We start from the raw sequence: 23,781 nt of genomic DNA on the forward strand, positions 1-23,781 counted from the left end.
TCCACATAATTTGTAAGTTGTGTGTGGTCTATTTTCTTCGATTCCACATTCCATAACATGTCATTTATTAACACTGAATTCCATTTGCCACTTGATGCTCCAAGCACTTATTTTATCTAAATACTGTTATGACCCCAGGTAGCCTGAAAAACGAGTCTACCCATGTAAGAGTTATTCACTAAACCAGACCCAACTGAGAGGTCAAAGGAAATATAGACATGTGAATATATATTAAATACTTGGCTATTGTTGATGAGTAATTTAAGAGCATGGGCAGAGGGTAAATATGTAAATAAGTGACTTGACTTGAAATGTCAAGATTTTGTTGACAAGGTATGAGGCTCGCTGCAGATTTCTTGACCTCACTTGAGCAACAGAGGTAGAGAGAGGAGGTTGTACTGTGTTTGTGCTCCTGGCAGTAAAGGAGGAACCTCTAGTTTCGTGCTCCATCAAGAGGAGGGGACCAGTCAGGCGTTCGTCTATGAATCCTGAGGACGACGTAGTGCTCAAGTCAAGACTAGGAGAAGCCTAGTGAGGCAGAGATATGATATGATGTTGAGGTCGCTCAGTGATCCACCGGCTAGTCCTGCTGGTAAAAACAGTTCTTCCGGCCAGGAACTGACGTGGGAAGTGAGGATGTAGGTAGTGCTCTTTGCGAAGAATAGCATCGTTAGTGAGGAGTTTTTCTAGCTCCTCTTCACATGAAAAGTAGAGCACGATATCTTCACCTTCCTGACTAATGTCAGCGGGTTTGAGGCCAGTTACGTCCTTCAGGACCTTTAAAGTATTGCTTCTTCCGATAGCATGACCGTCAAGTGGAGTAGCTCTGACCTTAAGACGTTTGGGTCGCATTGTGACCACACTGCGCCCCAAATGAAATTTGGGGCGCAGTGTGAGATGAAAATCTTAGAGGAAAATAAGAGCAAAGCAAAAGATACGGAAGGTAAGGTGTAAAAAAAGGATGTAATAATAAGAATAAGAAACGGATCGTAAGAGAAAACAAGAGAAAGAAAAAGAAACATAAAAGGAAGGGAAGGCTTATGTTAGGTCAGGTTTGTTAGAAAGTTTAGAACATTTGAGTATGTAATGTGAAAGGGAAGAGTCCACAGCAACAAAGCCAGGACTCAAGTTCATGTTGGGTACATGTGTATTAGAGCAAATTCAACAAGACGGCGTCTGTGAAGAGTAAAGGCAGGAAAGATTATTTTGGAGGAAGACCAATCAACAGGATGATTAGAATCCCTAACATGGCAGAAGAGAACATTGTTTGTGTCTGCAGACTTAACATTTCTTTTGTGTTCTTTAAGCCTGTCATTAAGTGTACAGCCAGTTTCGCCAAAGTATTGGAGAGGACAAGACGAACAGGAAATAGAGTAGACACCAGCAGCATTAGAAGCAGGAGGAGCAGTGTGAACTAGATTGCTACGAAGTGTGTTAGTATGTCGACGAGCTTTATGTCAAGAGGACGAAAGGTATTAGTAAAAGTTGAGTTCAGATATGAAGGGAAGGCAGAGCACAGTGATAATAGTGTTGGAAGCAGGTTTAGGATGAAAGAAATTACGTTTTGCTTGAGAATAGGCACAGCTGATAAAATGTAAGAGGCAACCAAGGGGAGAGAAACATTTGTAGATGTTTCAGAAAATTTCAGAATCCAGAAACTGAGGGTCGCTGATGCGTAGAGTGCGGAGGAAGAGAAAGACGAGAACACTTTTCTTAATAGAAGGAGGATGGTAGGCCAAGAAGTGAATATACATACCACTATGCATGGGTTATATCCCGACTTCCAGGATGTGCGTCTTGCTTCTCGACTGTCCTTTGCGGTTATTTGTCTCTCGATAAAATCCTTGGTGAATCAGCTACCTTTCATATCATTTGCCTTATGCACTTTTGTTCACAATGGCATCCTTATTGATATTTAGCATCTTTTGAATATCCTGACACTTTGACGGTGCTTCATCGTCTCTCTGATTTGGTGCCTTCTTTTTATAATTACAGTGGGCCTTCGACTTACGAATTTAATCTGTTCCCAGAGACGGGTCGTAATTCGAAAATTCATAAGTTGAAACGAATTTTCCCATAACCTGCCTCACAGACAAGGGACTTCCGGTGGATGTAGTATGCAAGGATTGTGCTGAAGCCTTTGATAATGTACCACATGGAAGACTGGCAAGGAAACTACAGGCTCATGGAATAAATTTTTAATACAAATCCACCAATGGTTGAAACAAAGAAACAAAGGGTCGTATTAAATGGGTCCGAATCTGACTGGAGAAATGCGGTAAGTGGGGACGTTATCTTATCTTGAGGTTATCTTGAGATGATTTCGGGGCAGGCCCTTAAAAACCTAACATGCAAAATAGACACTAGGAATGTTGTAACATCTGTTATAAACAACATTGTTAGTGCAAAGAGCAAGAGTTTCACAGTCTTGAAAAACATAAATTAATAAATGATTTCACAACATGGTTTTACAAATGGCCGTTCATGTTTAACGAATTTGCTAACATTTTATCGCAACATAGTTGAGGCAGTTACATAAGAACAAATGTAACTGCAGGTCAATTAGCCCATACGAGGCAGCTCCTATCTATAACCAGCCAATCCCACTCATATACATGTCCAACCCACGCTTGAAACAATTGAGGGCCCCCACCTCCACCACGTTACGCGGTAATTGGTTCCACAAATCAACAACCCTGTTACCGAGCCAGTATTTACCCGTCTTTCCTAAATCTAAACTTATCCAATTTATACCCATTGTTTCGTGTTCTGTCTTGTGTTGATACTTTTAATGCCCTATTAATATCCCCTTTGTTATGTCCATTCATCCACTTGAAACCTCTATCATGGCACCCCTAACTCTTCGCCTTTCCAGTGAATGCAATTTAAGCTTTGTTAATCTTTCTTCGTATGAAAGATTTCTAATTTGGGGAATTAACTTTGTCATCCTACGCTGGACACGTTCAAATGAATTTATATCCATTCTATAGTACGGCGACCAAAACTGAACTGCATAATCTAAATGAGGCCTAACCAGAGCAAGATATAGCTTAAGAACCACACCAGGTGTCTTGTTACTAACGCTTCGATTAATAAATCCCAGTGTCCTATTTGCCTTATTACGAACATTCATGCATTGATCCTTTTGTTTTAAATTCTTACTTATCATAACTCCCAGATCCCTTTCGCAATCTCAACACCATCTAGCTCGTATCTTGTAACTCTATCATCATTACCTAGCATCAGAACTTTACATTTATCAGCATTAAACTGCATCTGCCAATCTTTTGACCATTTTAAAACCCTATTTAGATCAACTTGAAGTGATAGTGAGTCTTCTTTCGTGTTAATTTCCCAACCGATTTTTGTATCATCTGCAAATTTGCAAATGTTGCTACTCAAACCTGAATCTAAATCATTTATATATATTATAAACAACAGAGGGCCCAGGATAGAGCCCTGAGGTACTCCACTAACAACATTATCCCACTCTGACTTAACCCCATTTATACTAACTCTTTGTTTCCTTTGGAATAGCCATGCCCTAATCCAACTTAATATAGCACCCCCATTCCCATGAACCTCTATTTTTTTAATCAGTCTTTCATGTGGCATTGTATCAAAAGCTTTGCTAAAGTCAAGGTACACAACATCACAATCCTTACCACTATCAACTGCCTCAACTATGCTGGAATAAAAAGATAGCAAATTTGTTAAACATGAACGGCCATTTGTAAAACCATGTTGCGACTCATTTATTAATTTATGTTTTTCAAGATAAAGACGAATTGTATTTGCAATTATTGATTCAAGTAACTTTCCCACAATAGCCATTAGGCTAATTGGCCGACAGTTTGACGCAAGTGATCTATCTCCTTTCTTAAAAATTGGTATCACATTAGCTACCTTCCATAACTCTGGCACTCTGCCTAACTCTATTGATTTATTAAATATGGTAGACAGTGGCTCGCAAAGCTCCTCTTTGCATTCTTTAAGCACCCTGGCAAACACTTCATCCGGCCCTGGGGATTTGTTTGGTTTGAGTTTTACTATTTGTTTAATTACATCCTCCCTGGTAACTGCTAAACTAGTCAACCTGTCCTCGTCCCCACCCACATAGACTTGTTCGGCTGAAGGCATATTGTTAAGTTCTTCTTTAGTAAATACACATATAAAATATTTATTAAAAATACTACTCATCTCCTCGTCATTATCCGTTATTTGACCTGTCTCAGTTTTTAATGGACCTATCCTTTCCCTAGTCTTAGTTCGATATAACTGAAAAAAACCTTTAGGATTTGTCTTCGCTTGCTCTGCTATGCGAACTTCGTAGTTTCTTTTTGCTTTCCTTATCTCTTTGTTAACATTTCTAACCAGTTGTGCGAATTCCTGTTCTAAACTGACTTCCCCATTCTTAATCCTTTTGTACCACGCTCTCTTTTTACCTATAAGGTTCTTCAGATCCTTATTCAGATTCAGATTCATCCATAATGATTGGGATTGCCAGTTACAACCGCATTGTACCAGAGAACAGATTCACTTGTTTGTTCTTCTATCCTGCTATAGTCTCCTTCAGTGCCCTCAGCAGCCAGCACATCTGCTCGTTCACTTTGCCGTGGGGAAGTGGCAACACGCTCACCTAGCGTTTCACGAGTGCTTTTGCTTGGGTTCGTATTCTGGCTATGGAGGACTTAATGGGCGCCGGGACGTCCACCTCCTGGGGCTCGTGCGGCGGCCCAAGCTCTGCTTCAGGAGGCTGGGGGCGTTCTTGCCCTTACTGAGGTGGTTCTTCTCCGGCCCCGACCACGGCGGTCTCTGGGGTTGGAGTCCCTAGCTGTGCCTTCTTTTACCAACTTCGAGGTCAACTCCGGAGCTCACAGTTCCCGCGACGGCGCTGGAACCAATCGTATTGGCGTTTGCCTTTCCACTGGAGACTTTCGGCGCCGCGGAGAGGGGGGACCTGCTGCATGGGTAACAACTTCAACTCCGTATGAACCTACCCCGGCTTTGTGCCCTGGAGAGGCTACTTCAGACCGACAACCAGAGCGCAACTCCATAGTCTCCTGAGACTGATGGATGCCTTCTACTAATCCCTAACTGCAGCCTCTGTTCACCCAGTAGTGAATGAGTACCGATTTGGCGGGTCGTATTTCGGGAAAAATTAAGATTAAGGACTTACCGAAACGCTATACGTGCTAGTGGCTGTACAAGAATTTAAGAACTCTTGAATATATAAATAAATAAATAAATAAAATAAATTAAAATCAATTTCCACAGATTCCAACATGGGGGAGAGGTTCCACAGGAATCTGACGACTCTATACAACACTAGGAAGGATCTCAAGTCCAGGATAAGGAGTTGGGGGGGGGGGGGGAAGGAATGGTACCCAACCACTTGTAGAGCGACGGTCTCGCTTCATGCAGGTCGGCGTTCAATCTCCGACCATCCAAGTGGTTGGCCACCATTCCTTCGCCCTCTCCCTGTCCCTTTCAAAATCCTTATCCTGATTGATTGATTGATAAAGATTAAACCACCCAAAAGGTGGCACGGGCATGAATAGCCCGTAAGTCCTTATCCTGACCCCTTCCCAGTGTCATATAGTCGTAATGGCTTAATTGGCGCTTTCCCCCTGATAGTTCCCTTCCCCTTCTTCCCTGATTGGTTAGCAGTCCTCACAACTCCTCTTGATTTCTGTGACTATCACAAGGTTTTCTGCCACATTTTTACCAAGGCTTTTGTTGCGAGTAAACCTTATATACTCGCTCCAATCTCTCATTACCTTAATGACAAACTCAATAGCACTAATTATGACTACTCAAATCCTTTCCCCAATTACAGATAACATTCTTTCCATCCTGTTGGAGGAAGCTGAGGTGTAGTCACTAAATATAAGCAAGCGGGAAGTGAATAGCTAATATTACGGGCTATTCATGCCCGTGCCACCTCTTGGGTGGCTTAATCTTTATCAATCAATCGAATAGCCAATAGTACAATTTTCACAGTGATTCAGATAACTCCAGTACAAACGCTTTGTTCTTACCTCACTTCTTCAACTTCTAGAGTGTAGCATTCAGCGTGTACAGTTCTAATCGACCCCAAGACGCTACAGCTTCAACACAGAGCAGACAGCAGACTACGCCCGCATCAAGCTACAATGCTCTCGCTCCCCGAGTTCAGACACTCACGATTCCCCATCGAGCCTCCACGCTCTCCCACATAGAGCTCCGCGACTCCGGCCTCACTCAGCCCTCTGCTCTGCTCCAAGCTCCGTCTGAACGTCTATGATAATGCCAACAACCGACTGATTGATTGATTGATTGATGAGCCACCCAAGAGGTGGCACGGGCATGAATAACCCGTAAGTGGTGGCCCTTTCGAGCCATTACCAGTATCAAAAGATGATACTGGAGATCTGTGGAGGCGCAACTGCACCCTGCGTGACGGGCGGGAGATGTCTCCCGGACCAAATGGTGAACAACCGACTACTGTAATCATTAATAAATATGAAACTCAGTAAACACTGTGTATCTAATCTACCCAACAACGTAACATAATCGTACGTTACACTTTGAAGTGCTGCTTGAGAATCAGTGCAGATCACTGCACAGCTGTTAGTGTTTCTTTCCAGAAATCTTAAAGTCATAACAATGGCAGTTATAGCCTTGCTTACGTTGAAGAGGCATAGTTCTCAATACGTGCTTTTTCTCCATTTCCGTTTTGAAAGACATTATACCTAATTACAGTGTATTCTGCCCCAATTCTGCCATTGGTAGGATTAGCTAACCCATCAGTACTGCATGTTCTATGTCCCTCAACATTACACACCACACATTTTTCGTGCAATAAATAAATAAATAAATAAAAAGACTAGCCATCCTGTGAGATGGGCATATTAGATGTACCTTAAAGCTAGTTTTTTATCTACACTTTGTAACCTTTCATATATAATAGGGTCGCAGCACCTTGCTGTGTATACCTAAGCGTGTTAAAGAAAATAGACGTTCGGAAAATGTCTTTGGCTTAGATATTTTACTTATATTCGCGGGTATTGATTATCTGTATAATCTGATTTTGTGTTAGGTTACAGAGTATTTAAATTAAATAGAACTTATAGTACTTAGTATATGCAGAGTCAAGCATAAATACAATTGTGGGTTTGGAGTGTGAGAAACATTAAACGAACACGGACTCTGGAAAGTTGACGTGTCTTTACTTAGAATCTTACGCTGCTCACAAACCCTTTAAAACATTCTGTTTATTTTATTTACTTATATAAACACGAGTTCTACAATGCTTTCAGCTACACATTTAGTATAAAAATATATACATTGAAAGACAGTTAGACTTAATTTGAAACTATGTGTATATATTTGAAGTACATGTAACTTTCATTCAAGCAACGATAGAATAAGCTCACATGATATCTAATCGAGAAAATACAATTTTTGTCTCCAGGAATACTTTACCATTTACTTCTAATATAAATTAGTCGCAAGTGGAACAGGAGACCATGATTACTCAAGTAGTTAACCGAGAGAATGAGATATTGGCGCGTGTTGTGAGGCGAGTGTGTGGAGACTTTACTGAGAATTACATATATGAGGGGCTAGGGGTCTTTGGGGGGTCCCTGGGGACTAGGTTATAGGGAGGATGGGGGTTCAGGTCCAGGGTTGCCCCTGGGGTACATATAGGGACCTGGGGGAGAGGGGGTGGCTGGGGGGTGGCGGGGTGACAGGTGAGGCGGAGTGTTGGAACAGTCAACAGCTGAGTGGTGTGATGGCTGCATCATGGGGTGGAGGCTGGTGTTCGTGCTCCTGGCGGCCGCCGCGCTCCTACCCGCTCTACAGGCACACATCTCAGACCTGCGACTCTGTGCTGACACCTACTGTAAAGGTCAGCCCAAATGACTCGCCAGCTCGCGAATAAACACAATGTTATTGAGTGAGTGGGGAGGGGGGGAAATGGTGTTGAGGGAGCGGAAGATGCAGCATCTTGGGCCCAGCCACACTTGTCTTGGTAGGAAATTAAGCAACATGTGTCGCTCTAACACCTTCTCCTCACTATCTTAGCCAGGGAGGGGAACTATGCCCATAAACGTTTAACTCCAATCAAATCTATAATTTGTTTGGGCTCACAATTTGTCTCTGTTCAATTCCTGAATTATTAGCTAATTGTAAAATTTATATTTATACATTATTAGTATCACTGCAGATGAAGATTTACATCAGAGACTAATTTGCTCAAGTTTTATTTCTTTATTAATGGGCCTTGAAGGGTGTAGGGAATGGCCCTCACAACATATGGCAATACATAAACACACAGTAACCCTTTAGGAGGAATTCCTGCCAGCCTTGTGGTGTGTCTGGCAGTGACCCTTAAACTGTCTTCACTCATCAAACCTTATGAGGAGTGTGGTGGATTCACGGTGGTGCTTCGTGGTTGCGCCTCGCGGTGGGGAGTAGCGGTGGCGCCTCGCTGTGGGGAGTAGAGGTGGCGCCTCGCTGTGGGGAGTAGCAGTGGCGCGTCACAGTGGGGAGTAGCGGTGGCGCCTCGCTGTGGTGCTTCGCGGTTGCATGTCGCGGTGGAGATTAGTGGTGACGCCTCGCTGTGGTGCTTCGCGGTTGCATGTCGCGGTGGAGATTAGTGGTGACGCCTCGCTGTGGGGAGTAGTGGTGGCGCCTCGCTGTGGTGCTTCGCGGTTGCACGTTGCGGTGGGGATTAGCGGTGGCGCCTCGCTGTGGGGAGTAGAGGTGGCGCCTTGTGGGGCGTAGCAGTGGCGCCTCGCAGTGGGGAGTAGTGGTGGTGCGTAGTGGTGGCGCCTCGCGGTGGGGAGTAGCGGTGGCGCCCTGCGGTGGGGAGAAGCGGTGGGGCGTCGCAGTGGCACCTCGCGGGAAGTAGCAGTGGGGAGTAGTGGTGGCGCCTCGCGGTGGGGAGTAGCGGGGAGTAGCAGTGGCGCCCTGCGGTGGGGAGAAGCGGTGGGGCGTCGCAGTGGCACCTCGCGGGAAGTAGCAGTGGAGAGTAGTGGTGGGGCCTCGCGGTTGCGCCTTGTGGGGAGTAGCAGTGGGGCGTTGCGGTAGCGCCTCGCGGGGAATAACGGTGGCGCCTCGCAGTGGGGCGTCACAGTGGTGCCTTGCAGTGAGGCCAAGTAAAAACTTTCATTCTTATACACCAAATCTTATTATATCTCATTACTTCTCATTGTATGTACATTACAACTCTCGGTACCAAGTTGTGAATTGGTGAGAGAAGTAATGTATGTATGCAAATTTATTTCCTTTATTTCCATCTTGTGGAATGAGGATGGCTTAATCCAGATACAAAAAATTGATAAAACTTGTTATTATAGATGTAATATTTGTAATACGTTATTTTATTTGTTTATTATTATAATTCATTTTGTTTGGGACAGGCAGCCTGCATATATATTTAGGCTTTAGACTTGTATCAAGGTCATACTGCTGACCTTTCCCAGAATGCAACCCCACAACAGTTGCTTAACTCCTGGGTACCTAGTTACTGATAAGTAAACAGAAACATCAGATGAAAGGAAACATGCCTGATCAATTTTCTCCTGGGCAGGATTTGGACTCGAGGTTCCCAATTGAGAGTTTAGAACAAACTGACCTATGCTACCAAGACCCTAGGATTCACGGCACAATGTATAGTATCCTGGATATACAGGCACCACCACACCACTTTAATATGACCAGTATACTGTACAGTGATCGTTCCCTTAAAATGCTTCTAGCCAGCCTTGTCAGTTACTATATCTTGTCTTGTTCATACTGTACTTTCTCTTGGCTTACTCACACATTTTCAGAGGAAAAAGATAACACAAGAGGGCTTCACAATAGTCATGAGAGGTTACAGTAAAAGCAGATAAATAAATCACAGTTGCTGGTACCGGGGGACTTGAACTTGAAAACAATAGACTATGAAGCAAAAATGAAGGACATTTGGACAGGCAGATCTGTAAACCTCATTCTGGAGACATGCATGTATCAACATGTCAAGCAGGCCACAAGAATGAGGGAAGGGGATGTTCCAGCGATACTGGATCTGATATTCACCAGGAAAGAAGAGATATCTAACATTCAGTACCTTCCTCACTTGGGAAAGTGATTACGTCCTGTTGGAAATTTATTATGCTTTGTGATATATATATATAATCAGAAGAGTATTTGGACATTGAAACAGTTGATAAACTCGATTTCAAGAGAGGACATTATGGGAAACTTGAAAAATTCTTAAATATATTTAATTGGCCAGACTTGTTGCTAGGCAATCTATCTTGAGATGATGATTTCGGGGCTTTAGTGTCCCCGCGGCCCGGTCCTCGACCAGGCCTCCACCCCCAGGAAGCAGCCCGTGACAGCTGACTAACATCCAGGTACCTATTTACTGCTAGGTAACAGGAGCATAGGGTGAAAGAAACTCTGCCCATTGTTTCTCGCTGGCGCCTGGGATCGAACCCAGGACCACAGGATGACAAGTATCGCGTGCTGTCCGCTCGGCAGACCGGCTCCCCGCTCCCCTTCTTCCTGGCAAGGAAGTAAAAGAGTTCCATGCCAAATTTTGTGACATGTACGATGAAGGAACATTCATACCAAAACATATGCAGGACCAGAAAGCAGGATTGATTTAACGGAAATCATAAGAGGGCGAAAGAGGAAAAGACAATAAAATGGGTTCAATATAGGAAGAAACCTTACCTGCAAACATACAAACACTTCAAGCAAACAAGAAACAATTATACAGCAATGAGGAGAGAGGCAGAATGGAATTTTGAGAAAGATGCAGCGGACAAATGTAAAACAGATAAAGGCCTGTTATATAAATTCATTAAAAGTAAACTGCATGTTTATAAAAGAAATAAAGCAGTTGGACCTGATGGAATTTCACCTTGGGTGCTGCGAGAATGTGCAACTGAGCTGAGCATTCTACTCCAATAAATATTCCAGACATCCTTGTGCACAGGAATCTTAGCAGATGCTGCCTCAAAATAAATCTATAAAATCTATAAAAATGGTTGTTGAGAAGAATCTTTAAATTATGGACCCATAATAACAAGCATTGTAGTCAAAACACTAGAAACAACAGTTAAAGCCAAATGCGTTGAATGCCTAGAGTAATTACATAATAATGGACAGACAGTATGGTTTTCGAACAGGAAGATCCTGTGTAACAAATCGACTTAGTTCCTGTGGAGAGCCCCTCCATCTCCCCAGTGCTATACTGGGCTGATATGTATGTATTAGACCATGACATCAACCAATTCAATTGGAGTTCTAGGCCTACTGGGGACCACAAGCCAGAACCTGGCCCCCCTCAGAGAGGCACGAAGAGCAATGGTCTATAGAAACCCCCATGTGGTTGGAAGCATTATATGTCTGCCATCTATAATCTACCTTTCTGCCACAGAAAGGTAGGTGTCCCAAAACAGACCCCAACTGGTGAAACAAGGGGGGAGCCCCAGACCCCACTTCGGTTATCCAACCCTGGTTATGAGGCTTATGTGTTGAGTGGCGGTCATTCGACTCTGGCTCTTGACTCTGAGCAGTGCTGTGCCTTTCAGAGCTGTTCTGCTGTGTTGTGGTGTCCAAGCCAGGAGTAATTCAAGAAGTACTGGGGGGGTGCATTCACTTAGGGCCTTCTTCCCTAGGTGCCCTGTAAGTACTACCATTGCAGCTCAGGGTTTTCTTGTACAAGTCATTTGGGAACTACAGTACCTCTGTGAGGGTCTTTTGCTGTTCAGTGATTGGCTGGGGTTTTCTTAACTGCTGTCTGGTTTTGAGTAGGAGGTAGTATCATTGCTGGTAGGGGCACAAGGTACTGTGCAGCTTGTCTTATAATATCAGAGCAGCTGGTTCTGTTTCCCTGGAGACGTACGTTTATGAGGTTTTCTTTTCTTTTTGTCTTTGCCTGGTGGGGGGTTGGCTCCTTGGTCATAGTTCACCCTCTGTTATTCTGGTGGTCCCCTCACAAGGCCCCCCATGATTGTACACGTCACAGGGGTTCAGCTTGAATTGTTCTCAGGGTTTTGAGGGTTTGGAATCTGAGGGTTTTGGAGTCAGGGCAGGGTTTAGTTGGTGACGAGACTCAGGCAGTTTCGGGGGCTGCTTCATCCAGTTTGGCAACAGAGGCATTTGAGCTGGCTCCTCCTGCTGGGGGCTTCTGGGTCTGACCAGCGAGCCCCCTTCTTCCCAGCCTTTCCGGTGGACTCTGCCTTTTCTTCAGGGGCAGAAGGTTTGAAGGACGGCTCTGCCCCGAGTCCTGATGTGGAGGATCCCTTGGCTGGGGAGTTGTCGTCTTGGGGGGGGGGGGGGCTTGGGCCCCGTTTGATTTCGCTCGAGTCAAACTCAAGCGGTTTGACATATCCACCCTCCCTATACGAGATTGATATGGGTACAGGTCCTTCTTGGGTTATGTTCTGGGTTCACTTGTGTTTCTCGGTCCTTTCCTTCTGGAGGATTTCGGCTTACCGCATCCCACCTAAAGAGGTTCAGAAGGCCATTGCAGCTTGCTTCCTGTGTGACCCGGATTTTGCCTCGGTAAGGGATCCTTACTCGTTTGAGTTTGGTGCATCTTTTCCTTATTGAGTGCATTACGAGGTGCTGGAGTCATCCTGGTTGGCAGACTCCCTTTTTTTCATTGGGTGCATGGCATACGTTCTTTCGGACCCGTACACTTGAATGGTGGGAAACGTCAACTGTTGTTCAGGTTTACCTTGTGTAGGGGGTGAATTTGAGCCCCTAAATGTGTGCTTGTTCGCCCCTGCTCTTCCTCGGGATGTCGGCCAGGTGCAGCTTCACATGATGCAGGTTCCTGCCCTTTCCGTGTGTCTGGTAGCTGAGGATTTGCGCGCCTGTGGGCATTTGGGTTCAGTTTTGTTTCTTTTCCCTTATTTGAGCTGTCTTTTTGACTGGCTTGAGGAGGATGTGGAGGCACTGGGAGCTGGGCCTGCATCCGGTGCATTTACCTCAGCGACTAGGGCATTGGCTGCTTTGTTGAAGTTGTTTGCATCAATCCTCAAGGAGGCAGTGTCTATTAGCTTCTCGCCTCATGTGCTGACAGACTATGCTCATTCCCCCCTCCTTGGAATCCACTTGGGCCCTGGCTCTAAAGTTTTTGTCGCCTTTTTGCTCGAAGCTGTTTGCAGTCTATGGTTGTGCAGTATTTGCAGGCAGCTTCGTCTCATTATCAGCCTATGTTTGACTAGTTGGTTCTCTGGGGGTGGATGTAGGGGTCCTGCCCAGAAGGGTTGTACCAGGGTTTGGTGTTCCCTTGGTCTTGGTAGGCCAGCGGTGCCAGTTTTGGAGCCGGCGGCATCTGGTCAGTGCGGTGTTCGCTCTGCGCGTCGGTCGGCTTCTCGTAAGCCCTTTTGTGGTTCACCCTGTTGACAGGGGCGGCGCTCATGCTGTTTCCTTATGCCTGGTCCCACGATTTGTGGGTGTTTCGAGTTGTTTCTGCCGGACTACCGTGGCGCTGGGGTGTCTCCTCCTCCGGGAAGTTCAGGGCTTGCGGGGCAGGTTTCTTCTCCTGCGCTGTAAGATAGTCTTGGAGTGGGTGTGCTTGGGAGTGGTCGAAATGATGACATCCCTCACATGGGTTTCCCATCTGTTCCCAGCCCTGAAACGGGACTGGAGAAACAATGTTTTCCCAGTTGGGGTCTGTTTTGAGATGCCTACCTTTCTGAGTGCCTAACGTGGTAGATGGCAGACATAGAATGCTTCCAACCACATGGGGGTTTCCATAGGCCATTGCTCTTCGTGCCTCTGAGGGGGCCTGGTTCTGGCTTGCGGTCCCCAGTAGGCTGAAACTCCAATCAAACTGACTGATGCCATGGTCTAATACATTCACATCAGCCCAGTATAGCTCCGGGGAGCCTCCGGGACTCGCCCAGAAAATGGGGTTTCATTACATTCAATGATGGTTTTTAATGACACAGCCACAGAGATACTACAGGAAAGAAAGAGTTGTATTGAAAGTGTACCTGGACCTAAAAATGGCTTATGACATAGTCCCCCACAAGATGCTGTTCTGAAATCTGGAACCTGCTAGAGGTTGTGACACGCAGACTTCCGACATATATGACAAATTTTTAAGTGACGGATGAGGGCAGTAATAAAAGACAATGTATCTGACTGGAGTGTTTCTAGTGGAGTGCCATAGGGATCAGTTCTTGCACCAGTAATGCTCAGTCTACATAAATGATCTTCTGAAAGGAATACAGAATTATAAACATGTTTGGATGTTGCTAAGGTACTGGGGAAGATAGGAGATGCAGACGATTGTCATGTCCTTCAAATTGATCTAGGTAAAATAAGTGCTTGGACCGTCAAGTGGCAAATGATGTTCAATATGAATAAATGCCATGTTATGGAATGTGGAATTGGAGAAAATAGACCACACACATCTTATAAATTATGTGGAAAGGAATTAAAGAACTCTAATAAAGGAGGAGACCTAGGGGGTGGTTTTGGATAGTAAGCTGTTGCCAGAGTAACACAAAGAACATTGAGAGGAACATATGTGTTGCTTTCCAACTTCAGACTTGCTTTTAATTATATGGATGGGGAAATACTAAAGAAACTGTTCATGACTTTAGAGAAACCAATGTTGGAATATGCCACATTTGTTTGGTTCCCATATCTCAAGAAGCACAAATAAACAGAAAAAGGTGCAAAGGCATGCTAGATGGCTTCCAGAACTGAAAAGCAAGAGTTATGAGGATAGACTAGAGGTGTTAAACATGCCAAAACTAGAAGATAGATGAAAAAGAGGTGATATGATCACCACTTACAAAATACGAATAGGAATCTGTGAAATATACAGTTGAAAATTCCTGAAACCAGCAGCTTCAAGAACAAAAGGACACAGATTCAAGCTAAGGAAACAAGGGTGCCAAAAAATATTAGAAAGTTTTCTTTTGCAAACAAAGTGATAGATGGTTGGAATAAGTTAAATGAGAAGGTGGAGGAGGCCAAAACTGTCAGTAGTTTCAAAGCGTTGTACAACAAAGAGTACTGGGAAGACGGGACTCCACAAGCGGTACGCTCATGGTGTAACCTTCTTGTCTTGTAACTACTTGGGTAATTTGTTGAGTAATTATCTTGTTTCACCTCCAGCCTGCTCATGCATGGCCCACCCATTTTTTGAGTGGGCCAAGTTCTGGCTCTTGTCCCCACTAGGCCTATACAACTTCATGGCTGCATGCACCCTAGTCGATCAACCCTTCAATCATGCTGTTCATTCAAAATAGGAATTTCCTCAAATAGAAAATTATATTATATATTTGTAAAGTACGAATACTTTAGGCATTAGTTAGGTTAGGTGTTTAGGTTCTGTTGGTGATTATTTTATTTGTAGTATGTGGGTGAAGCATTTACAGCATTGTGGTGCGATCAAAAATTGTCAGAGAAGCACTTGTTTGAGAAGTGTTCGAATGTCATCAGTTGTGAATCATGTGTAATCCGTTTTTTCATTCGTAAACGGGCTTTGGCGGGTGCATGGAATGGACTTTGGCCTTTGTTTATGAGGATGGGCAGAGTTAATGGTACTATCTCGGCATATAGTAGCGTCAGGAAGCCACCGGGGCTCAACCACAAATTGTCATTTCATTACATTAAATGCTTGTTTTTTGCATTCAAAGAGTCCATATTGTGTATAGGTATATACCTCTACAGTCACTGTTGGATGGTATAATTTTTGTAGGGTTTATTTTAAATTAATAAAATTTCCTAGTTATTCCTTGCAGTGTTTTGATAACCAGTTTTATTCCTCCAGAGCCAGTGTCGAAGGGTATTACAGTCCTTAACTACAACAGCAACGATGAAAAAATTCTATCCTTTGCCAATGGTGTAGAAGTAACTGTATATAGCAAAGAAGCTGGAAGCAGGGAAGATCTTTGGGGAGTGGAGGTGAGTGGTCTGTTTGTGTTGTAGCGAATTCTATAGTCAGAGAACTAAGTTTCTGGACCCGTTTCTGGAATACTGTAGAGAACCCAAAGAAAAGAGTAGACTTCAAAGTTGATAACATTTTGAAGGTGCACAGGACTAGTGCTTATAAAGGGGGTCAATGAGACTGGGTTTGAGATTATTATTACATTTTGTATTTATGAAGTATTAATTTAACAAAGGCATGTTGAATTTTTCTTTGACTGCACCCCCTCTACGTTCTTCTTAATGTTTTCTTTTTTGATAAAGATTTTAGCATCCCTGATGTTTAGGGATACAAACTGGTTGTTTTCCGGTGAGGGTGATCATAATGATCTCATCCGCTCTGTCTTTTTGAGGCTCTGGTCTCCAGTAAGCCAACAGAACACCTATGACTGATGTGATTTAGTACTGTATTTGGAAGCTATCTCGGTGACATACTTTCAGGGAGGCACTGGGGCTCGCCCAGAAAGGGGCATTTTATTGCATACATTGATGGTTTTTGTGCATTCAGATTTTGCAATTAAAAACTGACCAGCTGATATTTGGTGTAACTATTATTACCTAAGTAGAGAACTACAGTTTCTGGAGGCAGCCCCTTGTGGCTCCTTGAAGCTATCTTCCCGAGATTACTTCATACTAAAAGGTCACATCAGCTGTGGCTAGATCTGCTTGGCTTACCAGGGATCAGAGTCAGAACCTGGCCCCCCCTCAGAGGCAGAGAGAGAGCAGGTGACAGCCCACCACCTCACCAGAAAAAGCTTGCAGAAAGTCAGTGCAGCTTTACAGACAACTGGAAGGTTCGCAGAACGTGAGACCTTGATAATCGATTAAAGAATTACTGCAAGAGAGTTGCATGGAACAAGGGATTCACTTAAGAGCTCAAAATGAACTTTGTGGTGAACAAACCCACAATGAACCTATGAACCTGGAGGGTGGGAGGGAGACAGGAAGCCATCGACGCTCCTCCAGAAATTGGCATTTCATTACACTCAATGCTGGGTTTCTTGAGGGAGCCCATTGTGGTCCCCCTGAAACTAATCTAACTCTAGAGAACAAAAAGGGATTTATCAAGGAGGTGGAGATTCAGCAGGCACCTAAGTCAGAGAAGAGAAACCAGGCCGGGCAACATGGCCCAAAGCCACACATGACTGACTTGGCCCAGTAACATTAATCAAATACTGTACTGTCTAAGCACACTTACCTGAATTATATGGGAAGGCCCCGCACTGGATAAGCCAGACATTTGGATAAGCAGAATTCTTACAGGGGGAACTGCAAAAATGAGCATACTGTATTTGCAATTTTTTTTTTTACCACAACCACTATAATTCTCATTTCCACACTAAACCAAAAATATAATTTAAAGGGGAAACTTCAGCTTTCCTTGTTTAGTTTCTTGTGTGATACTGAAAATCTTGAAATGTGTAGTTCCTGAAAATTTACGTAACATAATCACTGGTTATCCAAATTTCAGTTCAATATGGCGAAGTTTTGCTAGAAAACTATGCGAATTTGAGTGGCTCTCTGCCAGTCTGTTATCCAGCCAAATTTATGGTTATCCAAATTTCTGTTCGGATACAGAGAAGTTTGATAGAAAATTATCCGAACCCTGATCAGAGAATGCCGGATCAGGTAATCAGGAGAATCAGAGGAATAACTCTTCCATCACTACTGTGGCCCATAGAGGGGCCATGGGATGTTTATCGGCTGGTGGGGTGCACTGCGGCTGGTGCAGCCTGCTTAACACAGCACACTGCACTATGCCACCCGACAATACTTAAGTAGGCATTGTGCAGGCCGAGAAAACCCGAGTTTAAGATATCGTACGATTCAAAAACGCTAGTGCAGTGGGTATGATATGGACACCTAGGACTTCCAGTGAGAGGCAGTCATCATGAAACAAATTCCCAGCATGCCCTGGGCCTGCTGGCTGGCTCAGTTCTGAGTGAGCAACCATGGGTGGTACTCATGCTTCTGGCTTCCAATCCCCTGTCTAACGTGGTGTTGAAAGATCGCTCTCTGATGGTGAAAATCAGACTTTATTTTTTGAAGATATGGGCTAGTAATATTGATGAAGCAAGGCACAATAAAGACCTAACACAAATGTTGGATACAAGTGATACAACACGGACGAGGACAATACAGCGAGCGTATCCAGTAGAGGCTGAGCGCCAAGTGTGCTATGGCCTCTCAGGCAATCACACTCGCCATTATCATCACCCGTGTCATCTCCAATTTTTGAATAATGTGATACTATAGATGATTCGTTTTTCTTGGTTCAGTAATGATGCTTCTGATACAAGTAGGAGTAATGAACAGTGAGTTAGTGGCTTCCATGGTGGAGTTTTTTCAGTGGTGGTGCCCTGTACAAAGAGCACGGGTGAATAGGCAAGGGAGGACTGTGATGATTTTGTAGCACACAAACTACAATTTGATTCTAATGTTAGTGTTGCACCCATTTTTCCATATACAGGTGAAGATATGAGTGATACCAGGACATACATTGTCGTTGATCTTTTCCTATATCTTTTCAATCCCACCTTATACTTCACATGCTTGCTTACATACCACCTACAGGAACTAAAGCCAAGGGTGTACGCGAGTGCGTTTTTTGCAAGCACACAGAACTTGGAAATAGGAAGCGAAAATCTTTGTGTACTTGGTGCATAGAGTGCAAAGTCGTGCTGTGTACCATGGACTGCTTCTTTATCACTCACTTCTGAAATACTGAGCGTATAATAGTGTATGACTGTGAATAGTGAGAGTGTACATATTGTAAATAAATTGAATATTGAAAAGTACTATTGTGACAAACATTTTTTGTGGACACATTAGTGACATTCTTCGGTTTTGTTCTGTCCGCACCCCCTTGTCTTTCCCCTGTTGTGGTTGTCTGGTCCCCCCTTTCCTCCCTGCATCCGGCTCTGGACCGTCTGTGGGTTTCGGGGTCGGGGCGGGGTTTCATTGGTCTTGAGACTCGGGCGATCATGGGGGATTGCCTCTTCTGGGGTGGCGGCAGGGGCATTCGAGCCTGTTCCTCCAGCCGTGACATATGGGTCTGCCAGTGGGCTCCCTTCCTTGGTATTTTTTGGGCTGCCCCGGCTTTTTCTTGAGGCTGGGGCTTTAGGGAAACGGCTCGGCCCCGGGTCCTTCCGTGGAGATTCCCGGGGCTGGGGAGGGGCTGACTTGGGGGCCTTGGGCTCCGTTGGATCCCGCCGTGATTTTTCTACTACCCTCTGAGCAGGGCTTGCGGTTACAGGGAGTGGGGTTTTCCTGTCCCCTCCTCTGCGTACAAGTTTGTTGGGCGTTGGCCTCTCCCCGGGTTCAGTTCCTCGTCCCCTTAGGTCCGTTGGTTCCGTCCTGCCGGTGGGTACATGTTCATATAATTCTATATTCCTTCTGGTAAATTGTTTGTGAACAATGAACATTACTTGTGCAAGAACTGAACCCTGTGGTACTCCGCTAGTAACACCACTCCAGTCGGATACATTGCCTATCGTTACTGCTCTCATCTGTCTGTCAGTTAGATAATTTTTCAACCATGTCAGAAGTCTCCTTGTTACCCCCACTAGCATACCTGCTTGATGGGGTTCTGGGAGTAGTTCTACTTTCCAAGGCCTGGCCCGAAGCTAGGCATGACTTTAGAGCTTGGTCCAACAGGCTGTTGTTTGGAGTGGCCTGCAGGCCACTTATCCACCACAGCCCAGTTGGTCCGGCACTTCTTGAAGAAAACTATCTAGTTTTCTCTTGAAAATGTCCACGGTTGTTCTGGCAGTATTTCTTATACTCGCTGGGAGGATGTTGAACAACTGTGGACCTCTGATGTTTATACAATATTCTCTGATTGTGCCTATGGCACCCCCTGCTCTTCTCTGGTTCTATTCTGCATTTTCTTCCTTGTCGTTCATTCCAGTATATTGTTATTTTACTCTGTATCTTTGGGACCTGGCCCTCCAGTATTACACGTATATATTATTTCATCTCGTCTCTTTTCTAGTGAGTACATTTGGAGAGCTTTGAGATGATCTCAATAATTTAGGTGCTTTATCGTGTCTCTGTATGCTGTATGTGTTCTCTGTATTCCGTTTATTTCAGCAATCACTCCTGCTCTGAAGGGGGGAAATGAGCACTGAGCAGTACTCAAGACAAGACAGTACTGTACAAGCCAGGACAGCATGTTACAGTTACCAGAACAACTTCTTGTGTGGGACTCTGTCAAAAGCCTTTTCAAGGTCCAGATACACAGCCAGCCCAACCGCTTTTTTCCTGTAGAATCTCTGTGGCTTTATCAGAAAAACTAAGTAGATTTGTTACACAGGATCTTTCCGTTTGAAAATCACTGTTTGTCCGTTGTCATTATTCTCCAGGTGTTCAACCCATTTGGTTTTGACTATTTTTTTCTAGTGTTTTGACTACTACGCTTGTTAGTGATACGGGTCTATAATTTGAAGGTTTTCTCGGCTACCATTTGTATAGATTGGTACTATGTTTGCATTTTTGCATTTATCTAAGATTACTGTGCACAAAGATGTCTGGAATATTAATTGGAGTGGAATGCTTAGCTCAGCTGCACATACTCACAGCACCCAAGGTGAAACTCCATAAGGTCCAACTGCTTTATTTCTTCCTAGCCCCTCGAGTAACTTTTTCACTTTGTCTTGAGATACCTCTATGTATTCTATGGAGTGCTCTAGAATTGGCAGTGGGTCCAGCTCTCTGAAATTCTCATTTTGTATAAATACACTTTGGAACTATTCAATTAGCCTTTCACTCATTTCTTCATTCTCAGTAGCCCTGTTTCCCTTTCTCAATCTCTGGATTTTATCCTTTGCATGCAGCTTGCTTTTAATGAATTTATAGAAAAGGCCTGGATCTGTTTTACATTCTCTGCTATCCCCTTCTCAAAGTTCCTTTCTGCCACTCTCCTCATTGCTGTGTATTGTGTTGCTTGCTTGCTTGCTTGCTTGTAATGATAGTATGTTTGTTAGGCCTCTTCCAATATTGAACCCATTTTCTTGTCTTTTCCTTTCTTGCCCTCTCTCAATTTCTATTGAACCACTCCTGTTTTCTGGTTCTGTATCTTCCTGAAGCAAGGTAGCTTCAGGGAGCCACCGAGGCTCTACCAGAAAAAAGTGCCTTGTTACTTTAAACTTTGGGTGTTTGGATCTTAAGATACATATTTCTGGGGATACCCCTCTTTATTGATTACATTTGAAACATACCTAGTTAAATAATTGCAGAAGTGGGTTTGCTGTACTGTACTTACTATCCTTAAATAATTTTCATGTCTATTGGATGTCTTTTCATGTCTATATAAAACCTTATTTTTTTTTTTTCTCAGATCAAAGGGAAAAGGGGATACGTGCCAAAGCAATATGTTCGTGAAAACAAATTGTTTATAAAAGATCTTAAATATAAAGTGCCAACTGAAGCCTTTATTGATAACAAAAATACTTGGGATAACGATGATAAATACAGTATAGACAATGAAGATTCGAGTAAAACTAATGAATTAACGCAAAATGATGCGAATGAGGATAAAGTATTGAGATTAGAAGAAATTGCCATTAGTGCTGAGGATGTTGAGTATAATCGCTTAAAAGTAAAGACTGAAGATGAGCAGCCCCACCATGCAGAGAGAGAAGGGCCAACTTATGAAGATAAAGAGAGTACAGATGAAAGCCAAGAGCTGCCAAAGCATTCACAGGGTGATGAAACTGGCAGTGAAGACGTTGATGAACATGAAAGTAAGGAAGAGGGAGTGGAGGATGTCAAGAGAGAAGATACAAAGGAAGAGTTAAATGATTTAATTAGTGATTCTGATGAAGAAAACAATGACGGCAAGAAAGAAAAAGAGGAGGAGAACGTTGAGCAGTTTGACACTGCAGGTGAAAATGAGTCAATTACAGAAATGCTTGAAAAGAATGGAAGCCTTTTGGATTTAGTTGCAGCTGATGATACCACTGAGCTAAATGAGTCAACAAAGAATGGTTTTGACGTTGATGATGCAAAAAGCGTAGACAGTGTTGATAGCTCTCCAGTAAATTATGAAGTAATTGATGGTACTACAGTATATTTGGATGATGTTACTGTCACTGTCTCGACTCCTGTTGAGTCGTCGTCTACTGTTCTTGAAGCCTTTTCGGGAGTCGCTGAAAATTTGGTGTCGGCACATCCACATCCATCACTTTCTCTGACGACATTTGAAACGGCTCAACCTCAAGTTGTTAATACCAAACCTACAGTAGCACCAAGCTTAGAAGCTATTGCTTCAGTAGCTCCAGATGTTATAAGTTCAACTTATATAGTTGAAAATTCAGAACAGATCACTCCCATTTTGCCTTTTGAAAAGGCACCCATAGTGTTGGAAAATATAGCTAATTCAGATATTAGTCCATCTTCATCATGGTTGTTTAATGTTGCTACAACAGTATCATCGTGGGTTAATGCTGAAGATAAAACGGCTATTGAAGAAAGCAAGGAAGAAGATAGTGATGACAAAGAAGATATAAATACAGATAGTGAAGAAAAGGGGAGCAAATCCAATTACAGCCAAGAAAATGTGGAAAGTATTAATGAAGGGAGTACTGATGCGTCCCCTACCATTAATACAAATGCTGGTGATAGTATTGGTGCAACAGATGAAATACCTATTCCTGAAGAAATTGGTGGACCAAAGCCCAGTTCAGGTGTTGAAGCCTCTGATATTCAGGCAGTGGCAGAAAGTGAAGGGTTCTTTTCTTCTTTGTTTGGCAGCTCTGAAAAAACACACAATTTGGAAGTAGAGGAATCTACCAGTGGCACCGATTCCCCAGAAGCTCTGTTAGTATTGAAAGAGGCCGAGGAAGTAGAGGCTAATAATGTCTCGGAAGATGGTAGAAGAGAAGGTTCAGAGACAGACCCAACTGATTCCTCCACTATTGCAGCTATTGACAATGTTCCCATAGATGACACTGAAATCCCAGAAAATGTTGTACAGACCCCGTATCATAAAGAAGAAGAATATAATACTTTCACCACCCGGGAAAATGTCCCTTCCTCAGCAGGTGACGATCCTCATTCTTCAGTTTCATCCACTCTGGAGGAACCTCCACAAATATCTCTGGAGATTGATGACCAGCCTCCTGTGGGAGATGGTGTGCATGACAGTGGTGAAGGAGCAATAGGAGAAGAGGATACACATGTTGATATAGGTAAGGATACTTAGACCAGCATTGCTTTTCATATTAGAGGGTGTACATTTAGGCAATATGATTTATCTTTAAAGAAGACAAAACTTTTGCAATATGAAATCTGTTAGTTACATTATGCATTGTTAAAAGTAGTAAAAGTAACTCTTGTAGTAAAAGTTTTCATTAATAAAAATTTAAATAAATTTGTTAATTATGCTGTTCTTTAGAACGATAGTTGATTAATAATATGTCTGATCTTGTTGAAAATTAAAGTTGTAGTTCACAAATAAAACCAGCATGGAATGTAATGAAACACCATTTTCTGGGCAAGTCCCAGAGGCTCCTCGGAGCTATACCGGGAGGCTATGTATGTATTAGACCGTGGAATCTGTCAATTTGATTGGAGTTCTAGCCTACCGGGGACCACGAGACAGAATCTGGCCCCGTCCCGTCAGAGAGGCATGAGGAGCAGTGGCCTATAGAAACCCCCATGTGGTTGGAAGCATTCTATGTCTGCCATCTACCGGGTCAGGCACCCAGAAAGGTAGGAGTCCCAAAACAGACCCCAACTGGTGAAACATACTTCCGAAAATTGAACTGCTAAGCAGAACTTCCTAATCTGAAAACAAGCAAACAAGCATGATGTGACACCCACTGCCCTGCTGCCTGT

The 23,781-nt window shown here is 43.6% G+C and overlaps 1 protein-coding gene and 1 long non-coding RNA gene across 4 annotated transcripts in view; one reads left to right on the forward strand and one right to left on the reverse strand.

The window, feature by feature from the left end:
- The window catches only part of LOC123745530 (uncharacterized), an 11,065-nt gene extending 4,563 nt beyond the window's left edge, over positions 1-6,502 (reverse strand). The window contains exon 1 of the long non-coding RNA XR_006771345.2: positions 6,042-6,502. This is a non-coding gene — a long non-coding RNA (uncharacterized lncRNA). The remainder of the gene's footprint in view (positions 1-6,041) is intronic.
- Positions 6,503-7,735: 1,233 nt separating this feature from the next.
- Positions 7,736-23,781, forward strand: part of LOC123745531 (transport and Golgi organization protein 1) — a 64,464-nt gene continuing 48,418 nt past the window's right edge. For all 3 annotated transcript variants that reach the window (XR_011224274.1, XM_045726129.2, XM_045726128.2), the window contains exons 1-3: positions 7,736-7,894; positions 15,788-15,921; positions 21,281-23,132. Coding sequence is in view for 2 of the 3 variants with exons in the window: in XM_045726129.2 (XP_045582085.2) it covers positions 7,789-7,894; positions 15,788-15,921; positions 21,281-23,132 (2,092 nt within the window). In the remaining variant the exon portion in view is untranslated. The remainder of the gene's footprint in view (positions 7,895-15,787; positions 15,922-21,280; positions 23,133-23,781) is intronic.

The sequence above is a fragment of the Procambarus clarkii genome, chromosome 71, assembly GCF_040958095.1.
Source record: "Procambarus clarkii isolate CNS0578487 chromosome 71, FALCON_Pclarkii_2.0, whole genome shotgun sequence".
Lineage (NCBI taxonomy): Eukaryota > Metazoa > Arthropoda > Malacostraca > Decapoda > Cambaridae > Procambarus > Procambarus clarkii.